Source organism: Mesocricetus auratus, unplaced genomic scaffold (genome assembly GCF_017639785.1).
Source record: "Mesocricetus auratus isolate SY011 unplaced genomic scaffold, BCM_Maur_2.0 Super-Scaffold_100676, whole genome shotgun sequence".
In the NCBI taxonomy this organism is placed as follows: domain Eukaryota; kingdom Metazoa; phylum Chordata; class Mammalia; order Rodentia; family Cricetidae; genus Mesocricetus; species Mesocricetus auratus.
The window spans coordinates 100,652,618-100,674,072 of record NW_024429266.1 but is presented as its reverse complement, the minus strand read 5'-3'; the positions used below and the strand labels follow the sequence as shown (position 1 = coordinate 100,674,072).

At 50.1% G+C, this 21,455-nt stretch overlaps 1 protein-coding gene across 2 annotated transcripts in view; it reads left to right on the top strand.

The window, feature by feature from the left end:
• LOC101829834 (cytochrome P450 4F22) overlaps positions 1 to 13,520 on the top strand; it is a 39,304-nt gene extending 25,784 nt beyond the window's left edge. For both annotated transcript variants that reach the window (XM_013123018.3, XM_040737657.1), the window contains exons 8-14: positions 1,409 to 1,676; positions 5,814 to 5,880; positions 5,996 to 6,125; positions 9,717 to 9,850; positions 11,480 to 11,544; positions 12,120 to 12,202; positions 12,594 to 13,520. In XM_013123018.3, the coding sequence (XP_012978472.1) occupies positions 1,409 to 1,676; positions 5,814 to 5,880; positions 5,996 to 6,125; positions 9,717 to 9,850; positions 11,480 to 11,544; positions 12,120 to 12,202; positions 12,594 to 12,771 (925 nt within the window). In that variant the 3' untranslated portion in view covers positions 12,772 to 13,520. The remainder of the gene's footprint in view (positions 1 to 1,408; positions 1,677 to 5,813; positions 5,881 to 5,995; positions 6,126 to 9,716; positions 9,851 to 11,479; positions 11,545 to 12,119; positions 12,203 to 12,593) is intronic.
• Positions 13,521 to 21,455: the final 7,935 nt, after the last annotated feature.

Here is a 21,455-nt window from a genome sequence, read left to right as displayed (position 1 = left end):
TCTGGGAGGTGCTCTAAGGATAAAATAATGTGTCAGCTTCCCTGGCTCGTAAAAAGCACCCAGTGAACATGCACTGACTGAACAAATAAAAAACAACCACTCGGATTCATTCATCCCTCAAATATTCACTGTGGGGCTGGCTGTGCAGCTCTGCAGTGGAGTGTCTCCCATGTAGGAGGCCCTCTGTCCCACCTCTAGTCGTGTGCAGTAAAATAAATCAATCAGGGCTTAAGAGATGATCCAGTGGTTACAAGCACATAGTGCTCTTGCAGAGGGCTGGAATTTGGTTCTAAGCACAAACGATGTGCGGTTAACAAACCACCTATAGCTCCAGTTCTGGGGGAATCTGGTGCCCTCTTCTGGCCTCCTAGGGAACCTGCATGCATATGGTGAACACACACACACACACATTCTCTCTCTCTCTCTCTCTCTCTCTCTCTCTCTCTCTCTCTCTCAGATCCCTGTCACAGACAGAATTAAAAATAAAAACATGGGGCTGGAGAGACGCCTCAGTGACTAAGAGCGCTTGATACTATTGCGTAGGATCCAGGTTTGATGCTTAACACCTATCTGTCAGTTCACCACCATCCGTAGCTCTAGTTCCAGGGGATCCGATAACCCCTTCTGACTTCTGAGGGCACCAGGGGCACGTGTAGTGCGCAGATGTGCAAGCAAAGCACTCACACACATAAAATAAAAGAATAATAAAACCAAGCCAAACCCTGAAAGTAAAATAAGCCATGTGCCCTGCGTGGTGCATGCCTGTAATCCAAACACTTGATGAGCAAAGGCAGGGAAATCAGAAGCTCATAGTGAGTTTGAGTCCATCCTGGGCAACAAGAGACCCTGTCTCAAAAGCATGAAAAGGCTGTCACGGTATAGCTCAGTTGGTAAAGTGCTTGCCTAGAATTTGCAAAGTCTTGCAGTCCATCTCCAGACACACACACACACACACACACACACACACACACACACACACACACAGGAAGAGACAGACAGAGGGGAGAGAGAGAGAGAGAGAGAGAGAGAGAGAGAGAGAGAGAGAGAGAGAGAGAGAGAGAGAGAGAGAATACAGGGGCTGGGGAGATGGCCCTGCTATTAAGAGCACTTGCTGCTTTTGGAGAGCTTGGCCGGCCGTTCAGTTCTAAATACCCACGTGGCAGCTAACAATCATCTGTAATTCCAACCCCAGTGGATCAGACTCCCTTTTGGTTCCTTCAGGCATTGCATACAGCTGGTGCACAGACATACGTGCTGACAAACACTCGTACACATAAAAATAAACATAATTTAAAAACATAACAAAATACGTTGAATACAGGGCCTCTGTCTGTCGCTATACAATGGAGACTGGGCTCCATGCATGTCTCTGGGCCGCGCGGGTGGCTCACTGCCCTTCTTTCTTCAGGAGAATGAGCGATTACATCTCATCCATCATCGAACTGAGCGCTCTAGTGGTGCGACGCCAATACCGCCTGCATCACTACCTGGATTTCATCTACTACCTCACGGCCGATGGACGGCGCTTCCGCCAGGCCTGTGACATGGTGCACAAGTTCACCACTGAAGTCATCCAGGAGCGGCGGCGGGCACTGCGCCAGCAGGGCGCTGAGGCATGGCTCAAGGCTAAGCAAGGCAAAACCTTGGACTTCATAGACGTGCTGCTGCTGGCCAAGGTAAGTGTGAAAGCGGGCTCCTGCCCCTAGGGGCCGGCATGGGAATTACACCTAGTGCTGAAAAAGATGCTCAAACTCGTGGGGATTACAGGAAGGAGTCAGGTGGGTTCATTCAGATGTCACAACAGAGTACTAGAGTCCTTTTAATTTAAATGAGCCCCCATTATAGCTTAGTGTGTGGTCTGCCGTGTGGTACATTCCTGTATACGTAAGCAGGCTATGAGTCCCGCTTGGACAGCTGATGTCAAGACAATGAAGTCTGTACTGGACACACACACCATCTTTCTTTTGAAACAAGAAATTTTAATTATAGTCATTGGCCAGGCATGTGGTACACACCTTTAGTATCGGCACTCAGGGAGCAGAAGCAGGTAGATTGTTTGAGACCAGCAAGATCCAGGACAGCCAGGACTACATACTGAGATTCTGTTTCAAAAAAAAACAAAAAACAAAAAACAAACAAACAAAAAAAAAACAGTTACAATGGCTTACTTGTGTGTGGGTGCACATGCATGCTTTGGAGCTTTTGTGAAGGTCAGAAGTCAACGTGTGGGAGTTGGTTTCCTCCTTCAACTATGTGGGTCTAGTCCCAGGAGTTAAACTCAAGCCCGTCAGACTGGTGTGTGTCTGAGTGCCTTCATTCCCTGAGCCGCCTTGACAGTCTAACGCACTCATCCCCAACCCCTTCCTCTCCCTCTCCAATTCCCAGGCTGGTCTCAGACTTATAATCTACAATCCTCTTTCTCAGCCTCCTGCATGGTGAGATTACAGGTGTATGCCACCATGCCCAGCTATTCTGTTACCTACAGGTGACTTAAAGGACACAAGAAGCCGGGCGTTGGTGGCGCACGCCTTTAATCCCAGCACTCGGGAGGCAGAGGCAGGCGGATCTCTGTGAGTTCGAGGCCAGACTGGTCTACAGAGTGAGTTCCAGGACAGCCTCCAAAACAATACAGAGAAACCCTGTCTCATAAAACCAAAAAAAAAGGGGGGGGGACACAAGAAGATGATTATAGGTTCTGTGCAAATATTCTTATTTTTGCAGACAGAAGTCTCTGTCCCGCCCAGTCCTGCAGTCGTTCAGTCCCACATAGAGGCTTATGCAAATTATAAATTGTTTGCCTTGTCGCTTAGTCTTATTACTAACCAGCTATCACAACTTAACGTAACCGATAATTCTTATCTACGTCTAGCCACGAGGCTGGGTACCATTTCTCAGTATGTTATTCTCATCTTGTCTCCTCTGCATCTGGCTGGCGACTGCATCTCTGCCTCTCCTCTTCCCAGAATTCTCCTAGCCTGGTAGCCCCGCCTATACTCCTTGCTAGGCTACTGGCCAACCAGTGTTTTATTAAACCAGCACAAGTGGCAAATCTTTACAGCGCACAAGAGCATTATCCCACATCATATTTTTAACTACGTGTCTATGTGTGGGTGTGTGTACACAATTGCGAATGCCCATGGTGAGCGGAAGAGGGTATTGGATGCTCTGGAGTTACAGGTTCAGGGAGCTGAAATGGGACCCTCTGGAAGGGCAGCAAGTGCTGGTAACCACACAGATAAAGCACACTTATTTTTATTATCGTTGGAGCACTGAGAATTGAACCCAAGGCATAAAGAATACCAGGCAGGTGCCCTGTCATTCAGCTACATACAGTTCTTCTGTGGATTTGTGTGTGTGGTGTGGATGTAAGCGTGTGGGTGTGGGTGCCTACACATGCACATTTGGACTTAGCAGCCAATGCAGGAAGTGTGGTGTCTTTCTCTATTGTTTTCTGACTTATTGCCTCGAGACACGGTCTTTTATGGGACTGGAATCTTGCCATTACATCTAGTCTGGTTGTTCAGCCAGCAACAGAGATCTGCTTCTCTGTCCCCAATGCATACAAAGCCAAGGCTTTTAAAAATAATTTATTTATTATGTATAATGTTCTGGCATGTAGATGGTTGTGAGGCACCATCTGGTTGCTGGGAATTGAACTCGGGACCTCTGAAAGAGCAGCCAGTGCTCTTAACCGCTGAGCCATCTCTCCAGCCTGATTTTGTTTTTTAAAAATGGATGTTGGATATCTAAACTCAGGTCTTCGTATTTGCACAGCAAGCACACTTCCCCCACTGAGCAGCTACCCCAGCCCTGTGTTTTGACATTTATTTTACTCTTAAATATGTGTGCACATGTATGTCTGAGTACAAGTGCCCTTGGAATCCAGAAGAGAGTCAGACTTCTTGGAGCTGGAGTTACAGACGGTTGTGAGCTGTGTTGGGCAGTTCATCTACAAGAGCAAACCCAGTTCATCTACAAGAGCAGCAAGTTCTCCGAACTACTGGACCCAGGCTTTCTTGTTTGCTGCCTTTTTTAAAAATTTTTTTGAGACAATGTCTCATTTAGCCAATACTAATCTCTCACCTCAACCCTAACCTGTAGCCCAGGATGACTCTAATTTCTGATCCTCCGGCCTTCATCTCCCCACTCCTGGCTTCACAGGGGTGTGCTACTCAGCTTCTTGTGTGGAATTTTTGATATGGTTCTGGACTCCAGCCATGGCTGTCACTCGGAGGGTATTTGATTGAGATCGAGGCACCTGTCTCTTGCATCCTGGTGCTCATAAGACCTCATGGCAAAGTTGTTGGCTATCCAGCAGGATAAATGGATGCTGTGAGCTGCTCAGTAAATGCAGGAGAACAGCATGGATTAGGGAACGGCGGCATGCAAATACGATGATGGCCCTTGCGTAGATTTAAGCTATCTCCAGGTAACTTAGAATAGCTGGATATGGTGACACATAATCCCAGAACCTGGAAGGTTGAAATGGGAGGATTGTGAGTTTGAGACTACTCTGGGCTACATAACCTGTGAAGAAATGGAAAGGGAGGAGGGAGAAGAGGAGAAGGGCTGGCAAGGTGCCTCGGTGGGTAGAGAGGCTTGTCAGCAAGTCTGATGACCTGAGTTCAATCCCCAGAACTCACATGATGGAAGGAGAGAATCACCTGCTGAAAACTGTTCTCTGACCCCCACAGATAGTGTCTCCCAGGAGAGGCTCAGGCCGCAGGCTTGCCTAGGAAATGCACTGTCCTGATCCATCTGCTGCCACCACACACACACACACACAGACACACATACACACACAGACAGACACACACACACACAGACACACACAGACACACAGACACACACACACAGACACACACACAGACACACAGACACACAGACACACACACACACACACACACACACCCCTAATCACTTAGTGAAATCGTATCTGTTGGTTTACATAAATGCTGAAATTGCCTAACGCATCCCCTGCTCCTCCTTCTCTTTTTACATCTATTTACTCTGTGAGCCCATGAAGATGTGTGAGCGTGCAAATGCTGCAGCGTGAGTGTGGAGTCAGTGTGCAAGTGTGGAAGTTGATTTTCTGCTACCATGCGGGTTCTGGGAATTGAACTCAGGCTGTCAGGACGGGCAGGAGTCACCTTTATGTACTGATCCATCTTTCCGTACCCCTCACTCATTTTTTGAACTGAAACATCATTGTCAGGTGATGCTTGTATGAACTCCCTCTGACTTTCCTTCCCTCTGAACTCCCCTTTCATCTTTTTTATAGCACATTGCATCCTTCACTCTGCTTAGAGTGTTTGTAGCTGGTTTAATTTAGGAGAGGGGTGGGTGGAAAGCCAGGCACAGTGGTGCCCACCTGTAACTCCAGCCCTTGGGAGCCTGAGGTGGAAGGACCTCAGGTGTGGGGTCAGCCTGGGCTGCGTGGGGAGTCTCTGCGAGTGGGTGAAAGGGACAAGAGGATATGGCTCAGCAGGCAAGGAGGCTTGCCGCAAAGACCGAGGACCTGAGTTCAGTTCCTGGGACCCACATGTTCACAGGAGAGAAAGGACCCCAGCAAAAGTTGCCCTCTAATCTCACAAGGGCGGCACAATATGTGCACAAATGCATGAATGCACGTGCATGCACACACAATAAATAAATGTGTGCACACAATAAATAAATAAATGTAAGAAATAGATGTAGGGAGGGAGGAAGAAAGAAAAGGACAAACGGGGAATAGGTGGATATGACTTTGGGGGACCCTCTAGGATGCAGGAAGTGGGGTAGAGTGGGCTCAGCATCCTCCGCTGCCGCTGCAGGATGAAGAGGGAAAGGAGCTGTCTGATGAGGACATCCGAGCTGAGGCTGACACCTTCATGTTTGAAGGTGAGGATGCCGAGTGACACTGAGAAGTGCCACTGCCTGCCTGGTGTGGGGAACACCCTGGGGACACCATACCCTGCCTGGAGGTAACAGCTTTACAACACCCATCTGCCCCTAGGTCATGACACAACATCCAGTGGGCTGTCGTGGGCGCTGTTCAACCTGGCGAAGTACCCAGAGTACCAGGAGAAGTGTCGGAAAGAGATCCAGGAAGTCATGAAAGGCCGGGAGCTGGAGGAGCTGGACTGGTCAGTGGGGAGGGCCAGGAGGCTTGAAGGGAGAAGGCTGAGGCCAGAGTCTTGAGTGTGGGTCTCTGCTCTACCACTTCCTGATTATGCGGCCTTAGACAAGTCCCTTAAGCTGTCAAAACTCCAGTTCATAACGTGGGATTGATTGTGATGTCTGCCCCTACGCCAGCAGTTCTCAGAACCCTTCTGACCAGTGGCGGTCCCTCCACATAGCAAGCATCCCTCAAGTTCGGTGACTTGCGGCAAGCATTTAGTTATTGCTTTTACCCACACATGACTGTTGTGGCTACTGGGCTCCGTTGTATGGAGCAGGGCTGCTTCGGATTTGTTGGCTGGGTTCAGGTGTCTCCTAAGTCTCCGAGGAGCCGGGGTTATTCTGGGGCGTGTTCTTCTCAGGGCAGATTCTGCGGGCACTAACACCCTGTGGAGGAGGCGAGTCCCATGGTGAAGTGCAGCAGCGTGGGGCGGGCGGGGCCCACTGGCCTGGGAGCAATGCCTGCAGACACATCACCCTCTGGGATGGAATGGCATGGTGGGTGATCATGACGCAAGGAGGAAGTGCAGAGCAGAGAACAGGAAGACAGTCTTAAGATGTAAGTGTGGTGCCGAGAGCAGAAGCAGGAAGAGTTCAAGGTCAGCCTTGTCTGACCGTGTCTGAGGCCAGCCTGGGCTATATGGGTCACCGTTTCCATCTGGGAGACGCCTCAGTTGGTACAAGGCTGCCTTGTGAACATCAAAGAAAATCCATGCTTAAAAAAGGAAGAAGCTGGTGTCTTAGTCACTGCTCTGTTGCTGTGAAGAGACACCATGAGCATGGCACCAATTACAAAAGAAAGCATTGGGCTGGCGCTGGCCTCCAGTTTCAGAGGTCCAGCCCACTGTCAGCATGGCAGGCAGCGGGGCAGCACACAGCAGACGCGGTGCTGGAGAGGCAGCTGAGGGGTCTACCCCTGGGTCTGTACCATCAGGAAGGGAGGGGGACTGGGACCTCAAAGCCCACCCTCAGTGACACACTTCCACCAACAAGGCCACACCTCCAAGTAGCACCACTCCCTGAAGGTGAAGCATTCAAATATATGATCCTAGGGGGTTATTCTTATTCGAACCACCACAGCTGGGTATGATGGCGAATTCTTCAAATTCTGGTTCTGGGGGGGCAGAGACAAGTTTGGGGAGTTCTAGGCCCATGAGAGACCCTGCTCCCCTCTCCCCCAAAAAGAAAAGAAAAGTAGATGGTGCGTGGTGCCTGAGGACTGACACTGGGGGTCCTCTGGCCTCCACACATACGCACACAAACGTGGACAAACACACAAATGCACGCGAACACAGACACACACTCACACACACTCACACACATAGACACACACTCACTCACACACATAGACACTCACATACTTACTCTCTCACACACTCACACACACTCTCTGAACACTGTCACACACTCTCACACATTTACACACATACTCACACACACTCACACACACGCGCGCGCGCACACACGCTCTGTGGGGACATACACCCATAATCACAGCACTGGGGAGGCTGAGGCAGGAGGACTGAACATTTAAGGCCTTTCTGGGCTACATAATGAGTTTCATGCGGGCCTGTACAAGGAAGAGGCGGGAAATCAATTCCTCTAAACTAAGAATTGATTTCCATTAGCCCCCCTGGCCCCAGTTAAGTAGCATAGTAAGAAGTTCCTTTCCGGTCTCTCTCTGCTTTCTGGGTGTGCCCTCTAGGAGACTCTGAGTTAAGTGCTACAGGACCCTAAACATCTTTACAACAAATGCTGGAGGGTCTGGCTAGGGAGTCCAGCAGGGGATGGTGCTAGCCACACTCTAACTGCTCTGTTTGGTCAAGTTTTTATTCTATGGACATCTTTGTGACAAAGGTGTTCTTTGGCACTTTATGACAGCAACACAAAGCTTCTCTGGGGGTTGCAGAGATGGCACAGTGGTTAAGAATACTTGTTGCTCTTCCAGGGGTCCTGAATTCCAACCCCAGCACCCACACTGGGCAGCTCACCATAACTTGTAACTCCAGATCCTGGCGATCTGATGCCCCCTTCTGGTCTCCACGGACATCTGCATACATGTGACAGATAACACACAAAACCGACCTGTTAAGAGTTAGGTGGTGTACAACTCTAATCCCAGTGTCCTGGAGGCTGAGGCAGGAGGATTGCAGGAAGATCAAGAGTAGCCTAGGCTACATAGTAAAACCTTGTCTCAGAACAACACACATGCACACACAAACAAGAAAGAGTCTTGACTTAAAAAATGAACTAATAGCTATACCTAATCCATGTTCGGTTTGTGAGTATAATAAACTATTCTGAAATCAGCAACTGGACAAACAAAAATGCAGCAAATGAGATCTGGAAAGGATGCATCCAAGCAAGTAACTTGCGGCAGCTCTGAGGCTGCCCGCTGCCCTTGAACCTCCCATGATTGCACAAAATTTCATCAGTGATAGGCTAGTGCGAGCCCAGCAGCCATTGCTGCTCTCATCTGTTGCTGTTGTGACTGGCTGATGGCCAGATAGTTTTGTCTGAACCCAGAACCCCATGTATACCAACCAATTGGACTACATTGAGCTATACCGAACTACATTCCCAGTCATCTTTCCCTTTTCTGTTTGTATTACATTTATTTTCTCGTGTGTGTGTATGTGTGTGTGTGTGTGTGTTTTAGGACAAGGCCTCACTAAGTTGCTTAGGTTGACTTTGAACTCACTCTCTAGCTTAGAGGAACATAGGTCTGGCTGGTAGTTACATATTTTGCATCCTAAGACTTTGTTTTAGGGCTTGGGGGTCACAGCCGGTGCCTGCAACAAACCAGGTTCAGCAGCCCATTCTCCCTTACTCAATTAAAACAGCCCAGCTGCTAATGGGAAACAGAAAAAGGAGACCTATTCAATGGAGCCACATCGGGAAGGCGTGGGGCAGACAACAAAGAGGGACAGGGACACTTTCCCAAGTCCATCTTTGGGCTCTTGGATGAGGTTAAGATTTAAGTAGAAGCCGGGCGGTGGTGGCGCACGCCTTTAAACCCAGCACTCGGGAGGCAAAGGCAGACGGATCTCTGTGAGTTCGAGGCCGGGCTGGACCGATAGCCTCCAAAACAATACAGAGAAACCTTGTCTCGTAAAAAGAAAAAAACAAAAAGAAAAAAAGATTTAAGTAGAGGCCAGAGTTATATATGTGTAAGCAGCCCTGCCGAGGTGTGGCCCCACCCACTCTGTAAAATGGCCTACCTGTAAGTCTCTTTATGGGAGAGCGTTTCCCCTCTGGGTGGCCTAGCCTTTATGCTTCCCCCTTTCCTGGCGTTAGACCCCTGGGGGAATTCCAGTTTCCTGGACTCCATTGCTTCGGTAGTGTGACTGTCAGAATGAGGGGGTGTAGTGTCTCTTTAGACACTCTTCATTCTTCTCCGGCCAGTCGCACTTCTGACACCGGCCTGGGACATCTGCAAACTGCAGAAGCCATGGGACCATTCTGGATCTCCGAACTGGTCCTACAAAACCATTCCCGTGTGCTCGTGCGTGTGCGCGCGTGTGTGCGCATGTGCTTCACAATTCCTTTCTCTTCAGGGACGACCTGACGCAGCTGCCCTTCACCACCATGTGTATCAAGGAGAGTCTGCGACAGTTCCCACCGGTGACGCTCATCTCTCGCCGGTGCACCGAGGACATCAAGCTGCCAGATGGGCGCGTCATTCCCAAAGGTGCCCGCTCTCTCCCCGGCACTGCTATGGCTTGGTTTGCAGGGGTGCAGCCATGCCTGCTGTGGGTGCAGGGTCCCTACGATGGGGAAGACCCCTTTGTGTCTGTTGCTAGTGATGAGAGCGTCTTAGTTTCATGTCCTGTCGGTGTGACAATGAAACCCAGCAAAAGCAGTTTCAGGGGTAAAGAATTTAAGTGGTTCATGATTCCGAGTTATAGTCTATTATGGTAGATGTGGCAGGGTGGCAGGGACTTGAAGCCCCTAATCGTATTGCAGTCACAGACAAGAGCAGGGCCCGTAATGAATGGCTCTGTGCATGCCGGTGTTCAGTTCTCTCCTTATTTTGTCCAGGTCCTAGCCCATGAGATGGTGCCACTTACATTCAGTGCGTCTTCCCACCTTAAGTAATCTGGTTGAGAAACTAGTTTATGGCTGGGCGGTGGTGGCGCTCGCCTTTAATCCAGAACTTGGGAGGCAGAGGCAGGCGTATCTCTGTGAGTCTGAGGTCAGCCTGGTCTACAGAGTGAGTTACAGCATAGCCAGGGCTACACGGAGAAACCCTGTCTCAAAAAAGCAAACAAAAAATATTTTATGGGGGCTGGAGAGATGGCTTCAGCACTTTAAGAGCACTGGCTCCCAGCACCCATATGGTGGCTCACAACTCTCTGTAACTCTAGTTCCAGGGCATCCAATGCCCTGTCCTTAACTCTACAGGCACCAGGCCTGCATGTGGTCCACATACACACATGCAGGTAAAATACTCACGTACACAATAAATAAATAACCCTAAAAATAAAGAAAACAAAACCACTTGCTGTTCTTGTAGAAGACCGAGCTAAGTTCCAAGCACCTTGTTGGACAGTTCACAGCCACCTGTAACTCTAGAACCAGGGAATCCGACACTCAGGATTTCACAGCAAGCTCTTTTAGCTGCTGAGCCCACAAGGTTAGTTTCATCCAGTTACCTGAGAGCGTCTCTCTTCTGAGAGCCAAGCTGTATTTGGGGTGATGCTGGGGGCTCAGGCTGAAGTACCACCGGGTCTCCGGAGAGATGCAGTAGGCCCCACACATTCCTGTCTGTGTGACATCAATGATGGGCAAATCGAAAAAATCTGGCTTGAGAGGCCCAGGATGGAGGGAAGGCCTCATCCCGGGAGGAAACGCGGATGGCTTCTCTCCACGACGTAAGAGCAAGTGTGCTTACGGAGGAGAGCATCGGCGTGCAGATGGTGAACGGCCTTGAACGTCACGTGCAGGCGCCTGACTTCATCAAGAGGGCAGAAGGGAGCCAAGGGTGGCAGCTCCATGTAGCAGGGGCGAGGATGTGCCTGTGAGCAGAAATGCCACACTGTATGGACAGTCGGGTGATGGGGGCCTGCTAGAGAGAGGCAGAGAGAGAGAGAGAGAGAGACAGAGAGCAGACAGACACACACAGCAGCAGCAATTGCTTTCAGAGAGGAAGAACAGGAAGTGGAGGTAGCTGGCTCACAGGTGGCTGGCTGAAGGAGAATTAGGTGGTGGTGGTGTGTGTGTGTGTGTGTGTGTGTGTGTGTGTGTGTGTGTGTGTGTGTGTGTGTGTGTGTTTCCAGAGGCCCCCCTGGGGCCCCACTGACTCCAAATGTCCCTACAGGTATTATCTGCTTGCTCAGCATCTACGGGACACACTACAACCCCTTAGTGTGGCCTGACTCTAAGGTAAGATCCTGCTTTTGTCCATCTATGGCCATGGCCCCTTCTCCAGGATGCTTGCAGGGACTGGCCCTCCCGCTCCTACTGTTTCACCCAGTCCTTGCTAACAGTCACTGGGCATCTACTGTGTGTGGTGCTCTGTGCTCGGCACTGATAACCTACTGGGAAACTGCCTTTGCCCTCATGAACCGTCAAGTCAAACTCAGGGCAACAAGCCATAGATAAGATCATTTGGGGAACTGCTGAATGCTCGAAGGAAGTAAAAACAGATAGGGTGGAGGGGGGCATTTAGCTGGGGGGGGATCAGGAGAGGCCTTGAAGACAAGATAGCATTTGAGCTGAGACCTAACGAGAATGAAGACTAGGAGAGACCTGTTTCAGGCTCAGGAAGCATCAAATGCAAAAGTCCTGAGGTAGACAAGAGCCTGGGTGCTTGACCACAGGAGGCAGGCATGGCTAAGCTGTAGTGTGTGCCGTAGGGTGGAGCAGATGGCCCCGGGGTGTCCCAGCTGCAGGGGCCCTCAGAGGTTGGGGTGCAGGTCAGGCTGTGTGGTTACCTCACCCAGGCAATTCTGATCCAGGTGTACAATCCCTACCGCTTTGATCCGGACACCCCACAGCAGCGCTCCCCGCTGGCCTATGTACCTTTCTCAGCAGGTCCCAGGTAAGGCCCCTACTACACCAAGACATCACCACAAATAGGGACAAGGACCGGGTCAGGTCAGGGATGTGCCCCATGGAAGCAGAGACGAAGCAGAGACCATTCCGAGAGGGCGTGGCAACCCACGTCCCGTCGGAATCAGATTGCAATTCCATCCTTGAGAACAGGGTACCCCTCCTGTACGTTAGACCCCGGGTTCTGGGCTCACACACCTCCAACAGCTCTGCGATGCGGTCTTCATTCCGGTGCTACAGAGGTGGGAACTAAAGCTGAAACAAGGGCAGCCATCCGTCAGGACACACTGGTAGTAGCAGGCTGTGCTAGGATTTGAACGTTTGACTCCAGGGTTGAGGGTCCTAAGGATCCTTGCCTCTCATTTGAACCCTTTCTGCAGGAACTGCATTGGGCAGAGCTTCGCCATGGCAGAGATGCGAGTGGTCGTGGCGCTGACACTGCTGCGCTTCCGCCTGAGCGTGGACCGAACGCGCAAGGTGCGGCGGAAGCCGGAGCTCATTCTGCGCACGGAGAACGGCATTTGGCTCAACGTGGAGCCTCTGCCCCCGCGGGCCTGAACGCTCCCGGGCCCCGCTCATTCCGGGGTTCAGGCTCCGCCAGCTCAGGCCTAGACCACGCCTCCAAGAGCCTGGGTCCGCCTCCAAGATCTTGAGGGCGTAGACCACGCTCCTCGAAAGTACAGGAGGATAAAGTTTTGTGGAGGACTCTTGTTAGTGATGACCACGCCCCTCAGGACAAGGCCTAGCCTTTTGGGATATGATTCCATCCCTTGAGGTCAAAGTCCCGCCTTAAATTATCCTTACCTTCAGGGTGTGGATAATCAGGCTAGTCCCTGCCCCCTCGGACTTGGGTCACGCCCCCAACGCAAGTCTGCTCAGGTTCCCAGGCTGGTCCCCTGGACCTAAGACTCAACGTTGGGACTGGATCCTTGCCTTCCCTCTGGCTACGCCCAGGTTAGCTTCTAAACTGAGGATTTAGAAGCCGGAGCCTGAGGTTGCAGCCCGGAATCCTCAACATGACCTTTCCGAGACTCGCACCTACATGGAAGGACTGCACACGCTGAATCTCAGGACTTTGTTCGCTTTGCTGTTTATAAACCTGGACCCTAACGGGTCCCTTCCTCCTCAGCGACCGTCCCTTTGCTGAGTTTTCTCATTTTTTAAGAGTAAAAGCAAGAGGATTCAGACACTTTCCACCTCACCCCGTCTCAGATCTGGAGTCCAAGATGGGGGAGGAGGGGCTCTTGGCAGTTGGGAAGTGACTAGGAGGGGAGCTGTTTGTTGTTGAACTAAACTCAGATTTGGAGGGACAGCGTGCACTGTTTATTTGGTCAATAGATTACATATTAATGCAATGTCTACTGTCATGGGGTGAGGAGCACAAACCCACCTAGTTCCTACCCTAGTCGGGGAGAAGCAGATGTTTAGCAAGCAATTACACACATCAGTGATTATTTGAAACGCATGACAAAGGCTTCAAACACGAGAGCCCTGGCTCTGGGTGACTCTGACAGGTATGAGGAAAGGAGGGTCAGGGGAACTTGGATGCTAAAGAGGGGAGGTTGAGCGGGTGACCCAGAGTGTCACAGGCACAGGTCAGGGTTGGGGAAGAGCATGAGGAAGTTTAGAAACTCACAGCAGGTGGAGGTGTGCATTTGCATCCGGGTAGTGGGAGCAGAATGGAGGAAGGGAGTCGTGGGAGGGGTGAGAAAGGACAGAAGAGACATAGATCAGGGCTAGTATGAAGGGGACGATGATATTGACTATCAATTCATCCAATATTAATAGGCGTCTTCTGGGAGCCATGCATACTTGGGGCCCTTGAACATGTGACATCTAGATAAATGGCAATAGATATGTAAGGAAATTAGCAAATTCACTAAGCGCACTGGAGGATACTGTACAGACAGACGTTGGCTTCTCTTGTGAGAAAAAGCTTAAGAGGGGCCTACACAGAGGTGGGGCACCATTTGTTAGGGGCTGTGTTGGATGGAGACCTCATGAGACAGAGGGTGTCGGGGGGGGCGACTGCATTGGTCCTGATGATGACTGAATCACGATGGCACTATTGAGGTGATCCCAGGGAGGAATGTTTGTCCCATGAAGGAAGTCCTGGCAGGCTTGCCTATGTGGGGTTCAGAAGAAGGGGAGGGCTCTAGGTTTGGGCTCAGTCTCTTGGCGAAGTGGACCCGCCACAGGCTGGCACGGGGGTGCAGAGTGAAGAGACGGAGTCGGTGCGATCAGGGTGTCAGTTTGGGAGGTGTGAAGCAGGCTCTTGGAAGGACGGCGCGAGCGCAGTGGGAAGCAGGTCCAGGGCCTTGTGCCGCACACTCTACCACTGAGCTTACCCTGTCGAATAGTTCCTGAGCTTGGGTGTGGGCTCCAGGCTGGGACATACATTTTGCAAGTCTGGGTGTTTAGATAACATTTAAAGACTTAGAGAACTGGGCTTGGTGGTACATGTCTTTAATCCAAGCACTCTGGAGGCAGAGGCAGGTGGATCTCTGTGAGCTTGGTCTATATAGGGAGCTCCAGGACAGCCAGGACTACATAGAGAGAGTGTCTCAAAAAAAAAAAAAAAAAAGTAAAGGAGGCACTAAGGGGTTTGGGCTGGGGAAGCAACTCATTCGGTAGAGCACTACACTTGGCCTAAAGTATGTCTGAGCTCTTGAGTTTGATCCCTGCATTACAAGAAACAACACCCCCCACCCCTCAGCGAAGACTGTGTGTTCTTACATTTGTGTGTTCATGGAATGCACACACACCCAGGAGCACGAGGAAGGGTTCTTGAAGCTCTCCACAGTTGATGTAACAGTGAGATTCGGGTGAGCTTTCTGTGCGCTCTTCCAAGGCTTGGCTGACGTAGGCAGGCACATCCCCAGTCCTTGTTTTCTTGAGACTGGGTCTCCACCTGGGCCAAACTGGCCTTACACTCAAGATGGAACGCCTCATGCCACTTGGCTCCTCATGCCACTTGGCTCAGGTGTCTTCCCACAGGCTCTTATTTAATCCAGGCACTGCTCCATGACTTCTGATCATCACACAGACACTGAAACTCAGGGCCCACAGGGAAGCAACTCACTCAATACCCTTATCTTGGGGGTCTCAGGGCAGATCTTTTCCTGCAGCACCTTCAGGCTTCCTGTGTGGTTGGATCCCTAAGCCTCTGTGTAGCACTGGGAGTCAAAAGATGTCTGGAAGACCTGCTAAATTGAATTTGATTACTGTGGCAGTGGCAGCGCCGCTACGAGTCTTGGGGCGACCCCTAGTGGCATATTGTGGGATCGTCGGCCCGTGTTTACTGCTCGCGGCACGCAGCGGGCTGAGTTCCTCCCGAGTCTCTCTCTCGGCGGTGTGGCTCTCACACCATCGCCACGATGCAGGGGCTCCAAACGCGCGTCTTTCTCCAAGACCTTCTCTCGTACGCAGCCCCGTGGTCCTCCAGCAACAGGACAAAACAAAACAACCGCAAAAACTTGGTCTTGGGGATCCAGTGTCTGTGAGATCTATCTTTGGTAAGGGATTGCTCCTCTTTGCGGCTCAGTTTTCCGTGGCACCACGAGTCTTGCGGGTTAACCAAGCTCGAAATCCATAAACCTTGTGAGGGTGGATAAATGACAGGAGGGAGGGAGGGATGGCGCCAGAATTCAAGGGGTTGCCGTATCTTTATACCCCTCCCCCATTCTTGAGAGAGACAGGGTCTCATATAGCCCACGGTGGCCTAGAACTATCTGTGTAGCCACTAAGGGTGCCCATGAACTCCTGGATTTTACACTACCAGGCTTTTGTGTACACAGTTTGGGTGATAGTTTTTCTTTTAATGAATTAATTAATTTTACATCCCGATCACACTTTCAGTGACTGTTCCTTTTAAGACCACGAGGCTGGGGAGGATGCACCCTAGTCTTCTCTTACTTGTGTAAGAGGCTCCCTCTGCTGGTCAGAGTCACCAGTCTAAAAAGTTCTTCCTCCAAGAATTCCCACGTTTATGTGTGGACACCCGCCAATTTGCTTGTGTGCACCTCTGCCCCTGAAAGTGTCTAGGCAACTGCACGCACACACCTCATGGTCTGTGCATGACCATTCGTGCATGTATGTGAGTATTCTTGTGTCTCTGTGTGTTTGTGATTATGTGTGCATGTGTTGGCGGCAAAGGCAGGAGAAACACCCAGTGCACTTGCAACTGTCAAACCAGCTGTGCCCGTGGTCAGTCTGCCCTAGTCTCCACGCTTGACCTTCCTATCACAGGCTCCACACTCCAGAGTGACACTCCTGGGAAGCAGCCCCAGGTCCTCGCTCTGGCAGGGATGACTCTGCGGTTGGTGTTCCTTGCTCTCTGTCCAGAACTGGCTGTCCACAGTGCAAACTTGCTTCAAGCTGCCTTTAACTCCTGTCTCCCTTTCCCATCCCATTTCCCATGGAGTGTTTCTGGTGTTCCCTGGGATCCCCTCCAAAGAGATGCCTAGAAGATCTCCTCCCAAAGAGATGCCTGGCAGTTTGAACCTTATCTTAGGGTTGCTGCCAGGTAAAGTCTTTGACCTGGAACCCTTGTATCAGGGTTTGCGGGTGAGTTCAGACTCACCAGATGTAATGCTGGCTGGCTCCCCCAACTCCTCTAGTCATATACTTGTGTCCTGATTACCAAGAGGGTTTGATCTTAGAGGGGAAATCACTTGCTCAGGCCACACACAGTCGGTGAGTGGCGGAGCCCAGCCTTGCCCTTGGTCTGTCTGATTCCAAGACAGGTGCTCATTGCTTTCCGTTTAACAGCCTGCTAAGGGTCAGAGAGTTCATGAGGGGTGTTTACAGCAGTGACACCAAGAATCATAGCTGGTGTGTATGTCTTCATTCTGTCATAAAAGTAGGCGTCAAACACGTGCTTCATCCTGTCCATCCTAACCATATGCTAAGGAGTATTGTAAAACCCTTCTCTACTTCCCTCCCTGGCTGGTTGTAAAAAAGAGGTAAGTATGGAAAACTGCCTAATAGTCTGCAAATTCATGTAACACTATAAATAAATGACCCAGAGACAGATATTGGGGTTCAAACTTCAAGCTGAAGATTAGAAGAGCAAAGTAGCGGACAACTAGCTCTTACCTCTACCTCAGGCTGAATGGGCTGATCCTGCTGCCTCTCCTCAGCATGGCTGTGAAATCCTGAGACTGAATGTCTTCTTTTTTTTTTTTAAAGATTTATTTACTTATTATGAATACAACATCCTGCCTCCATGTATGTCTGCACTCCAGAAGAGGGCACCAGATCTCATTGTGGATGGTTGTGAGCCACCATGTGGGTGCTGGGAATTGAACTCATGACCTCTGGAAGAGCAGTCAGTGCTCTTAACCTCTGAGCCATCTCTCCAGCCCCTGAATGTCTTCTTATCCTCCTTGACACTGAGACTTTCTGTCTTCAGTGTGGTTGGAGAATCAATGCCTGATACTGAGACCTATTCCTGTCTTATATACCTCTCATGGGATTAAAGGTGTGAGCTATAATTCTCTTTTAGACTGGTTCACTCTAATGTACCCCTGGGTGGCCTTGAACTAACAGAGATCCGTCTGCCTTTATCTCTTGAGTCCTAGGATTAAAAGTGTGTACCACCACCTCTTAGCTTCTGGCAGCTGGGACTAAAAGTATGTGCCTGGCTTCTGTGGCTTGTGGCTGACTTTGCTTTCTGGACCCTCTGGCAAGCCTCAATAAATCATAAATAATAGATCACCACAAATTCATACTTTGGGGAGGGCTCAGCGGGGCTGACTTTCTATACTCAGTTGAACATTATTCAGAGCAGCTCCTCCAAGATGAATGACTGTCATGGTGGACAAATGTCATCTTTTCAGACAAGGGGCTACTGCAGCTTCCTCTTACGGTGTCCACGGGGGCCAAGACTGTTTAATGCGATGGGACAAGAAGGAAACTGGACACAGACACCAATCAAACACCAATGTCCAAGAAGTCTTGGGGACTTCTCAGATTCCAGGAGAGAGGAATTAGGCTCCATCCCTGACTTAGTCTACAGATGGCTTTAACATGACATTGTCACCTTTGAAGTTGGTACTCCAGAAACACATAATCAAGTTGCCAAATGAAAGAAAAGAAAATGAACTGTTTTAATGATATGTCTGAGTGCTCGAGCTCGTGTGTGTGTGTGTGTGTGTGTGTGTGTGTGTGTGTGTGTGTGTGTAATCAGGAAAAGAGGCCAGAGTCTGTGAACTTGGAAATGAGCAGGGGGTGTGTGTACACACATTAGGGATTAGAAGGAGGAAAGGGAAAGGAGAAAGGGATGTAATTATAGTTTAGTGAACAACTCAACAGCTTCAGGCAGTCCCATAAACTGACCAGATTTACCGGGCATTCCCTCTCTGAGCTGATACAAGCTGTGAGAATAGTGGGGGGACTCCCTGATCTTTTTGAGCTGCCTGCCAAGTTGTACAAGTCGTGAGCTTCAGGGTCCCAGCTTTGGTTGGGACAAGCTTTTGATGAGTCATCCTTGCCTGTGTAGGTAACCCCTCACCCACACTTCTGTAAGTAATCTCAAGAACAAACACATTGCTTAACCAAGTTGGACTTCTGCCACACTTTCACATTGGTCTGTCCTTCATTCCCTGTCTGAGATGAGTGGACACTTGTTTACAACTCCCCAGGGATAGTGTCACTTGATGCACCCAACACAATTAATTTATTTTTAATTAATGAGTTAAGTGAATACGGATGTTTAGTCCCCCCCCCCCCGTGTATGTCTGTGCATCCTGTGGAGGAGGTCACCAGATGAAGAGGTCATCAGGTCTCCTGGGGCTGGAGTCACAGACGGCTGTGAGCTGCTACATGGGTGCTGGGAATCGAACCCAGATCCTCTAGAAGAGAAGTCAGTGTTCTTAACCCCTGAGCTCCCATGCACATGGCAGCACTTTGAATCATAACAGCCCCAAATGTCATGTTTTCATTCCGTAATGCAAGTTCATTTACGATTTCTTTGGAAGTCTGTTTGTTTCTGAGGTGGGCTTTGTCTGTGTAGGTAGCTCTGGAACTCTTTCTGTAGAGCAGGCTGGCCTTGAACTCACAGAGGTCGGCCTGCCTCTGCTTTCCAAGTGCTGGGATTAAAGGTGTGCATTACCACCACCTGGTTATCAAGGCAATCTCTTCATGGGGATCTCATCCCTATAAAATACGAAAGCCAGTTGCATACTTCCAATACGCGATGACACAGAACGGGTTTTCCTAATGCAAAAGGTAGAAATGAGAGTAGCGAGACTGAAAGCCGTCTGGGAACGCACACAAGCTCAGCTCCATCTGTATCTAGAACCTGGAGCTTGGGGTCCACTCATCTGGGGTCCAGCATCCTGCCTCTCCAGCTCTGCCTACGGAAGCTCACATGGACTCTCCACTCTGTGCCTGCATCTTTGCTCAATGGGCCAGACATGCCCAGCATCTAGTGCCCGTGAAACTCAGGCTTCATCTTCCCAGTTTTAAGCAAATGCCTCTCACGTCCTCTGTGCAGGGAATCTTACCAGAACCCACGTTGGTTGACCTCAGAGGTTTTCTGGAATTTTGGTGCAAACCTCCACTATTCGTGGTACAAGTCTCCCTCCCCTCACGCCAGATGGGAGATGCTAAATGCTGATGCCTGCTTGAGGCATAGGATGCACCTATTTTGGACCACAGCTTCTGTGATCTCTGTGTGCCTTGGAGGTTAAAACCTCAGGAAAACTCCACTAGGTGGACATTTTGGAGTAGGGATTCCATTCAGCAATATTCCTCACAATTATCTATAATTTGCTACTACCATTACTACTGCTGCTCTTGGTGTGTGTGTAGGCACATATGTGTCATGGTACACACGAGGAGGTCAGAGAGCTAGTTCTGTCCTTTACACACGGGATCAGACTAAGCTCATCAGGTCTCCGAGTCTCCCCACTGGCCCACAGATGTATTGGAGCCATTCACAGTTGGGACCTTGCACTAGGACATATCTTGTGGGACCAAAGCAGCTTTGTGGGACTAACACAAGCGTGAGGTTTATCGTGAATGGTGTTAATCTTTTACCATGACTGCTGTCCTCTCCGAACTTGTGTGTCTGCAACTTCAGACTTGCAGGCTCCCTTCTCTTCGAGAAATGTCCCTGCTCCATTTGCTGTCTCTCGTGGTGCATCTGGATGAAACCGGTGATGAGCAACCACGGCGTAGCTTGAATGGCAGCTTATCTCGGAGGTTCTTCTGTCAGACAAACAGTCCATCCATTGCTACTGAATTCAGCTTCCACACAGGTTCTCACAACATGGGCAGAACGTAGCCATATTCTGAAAAAAAATTATTTCTCATTCCATCATGTGTGTTGTAGGTCTGGTGCCTGTGGGGGGTAGAAGAAGGCGCTGGTGCTACTGACAGTTGTGAACCGCAGTGTGGGTGCTTGCAAGGCAACTGTTGCTCTTTACTGCCAAGTCGTCTGCCAGCCCCGTAGCAAGATTCTTTACCGTATTGCAACATGAATGACCTCTAGCTCAGTTCCCAAGAAAGGTGTGTGTGTGTGTGTGCGTGTGTGTGTGTGTGTGTGTGTGTGTGTGTTTGAGACAGTGTTTCTCTATGTAGCCCTGAATGTCTATAGACCAGGTTGGCCTCAAGTACCTGCCTCTGTCTTGAGTGCTGGCGATTAAAGGTGTGTGCCCGGCCCCAGGGAGTTTGGATCCCTGCAGAAACCTCATGAACTGAGTCTCCGCAGCCCACATGTCTCTCAGCAGGGTTCTGTCCAAACTCCTACCGCCACGGCCCATCACTCTCTACTTACAGCTTAGAGCTTTTCTAGATGGAAGTTTGAAACTCATCCTCAAACCCCTTTCGTAATGGCCCAAAACCTGCGAACCACACAGTCAGATTTGTCACAGCACTGACTTAATTCCTGACCGCAGTTTTGCATGTCAGCTTCTTTTCTTGCTGTGACACAGTGACCGATGAAGGCAGCTTCAGGAAGGGAGATAATTTTGGGTCACAGATTAAGAGTGCAGTCCTTTGCAGGGTGGTGGTGGCACACCTGTTGCCACTCTATTCCATGGGGAACCACAGGACCCATGTGGGTGCTGGGAATTGAACCCGGGGCCTATGGAAGCACAGCCAGTGCTCTTAACTACGGAGCCATCTCTCCAGGCCCCGACTTTCATACCTTTAAAGCATATTCATTTATTTCCTTGTTTACCTGTGGGCATGCGTATGGCATGTCTGCAGAGGTCAGAAGACAACTGGTGGGAGTC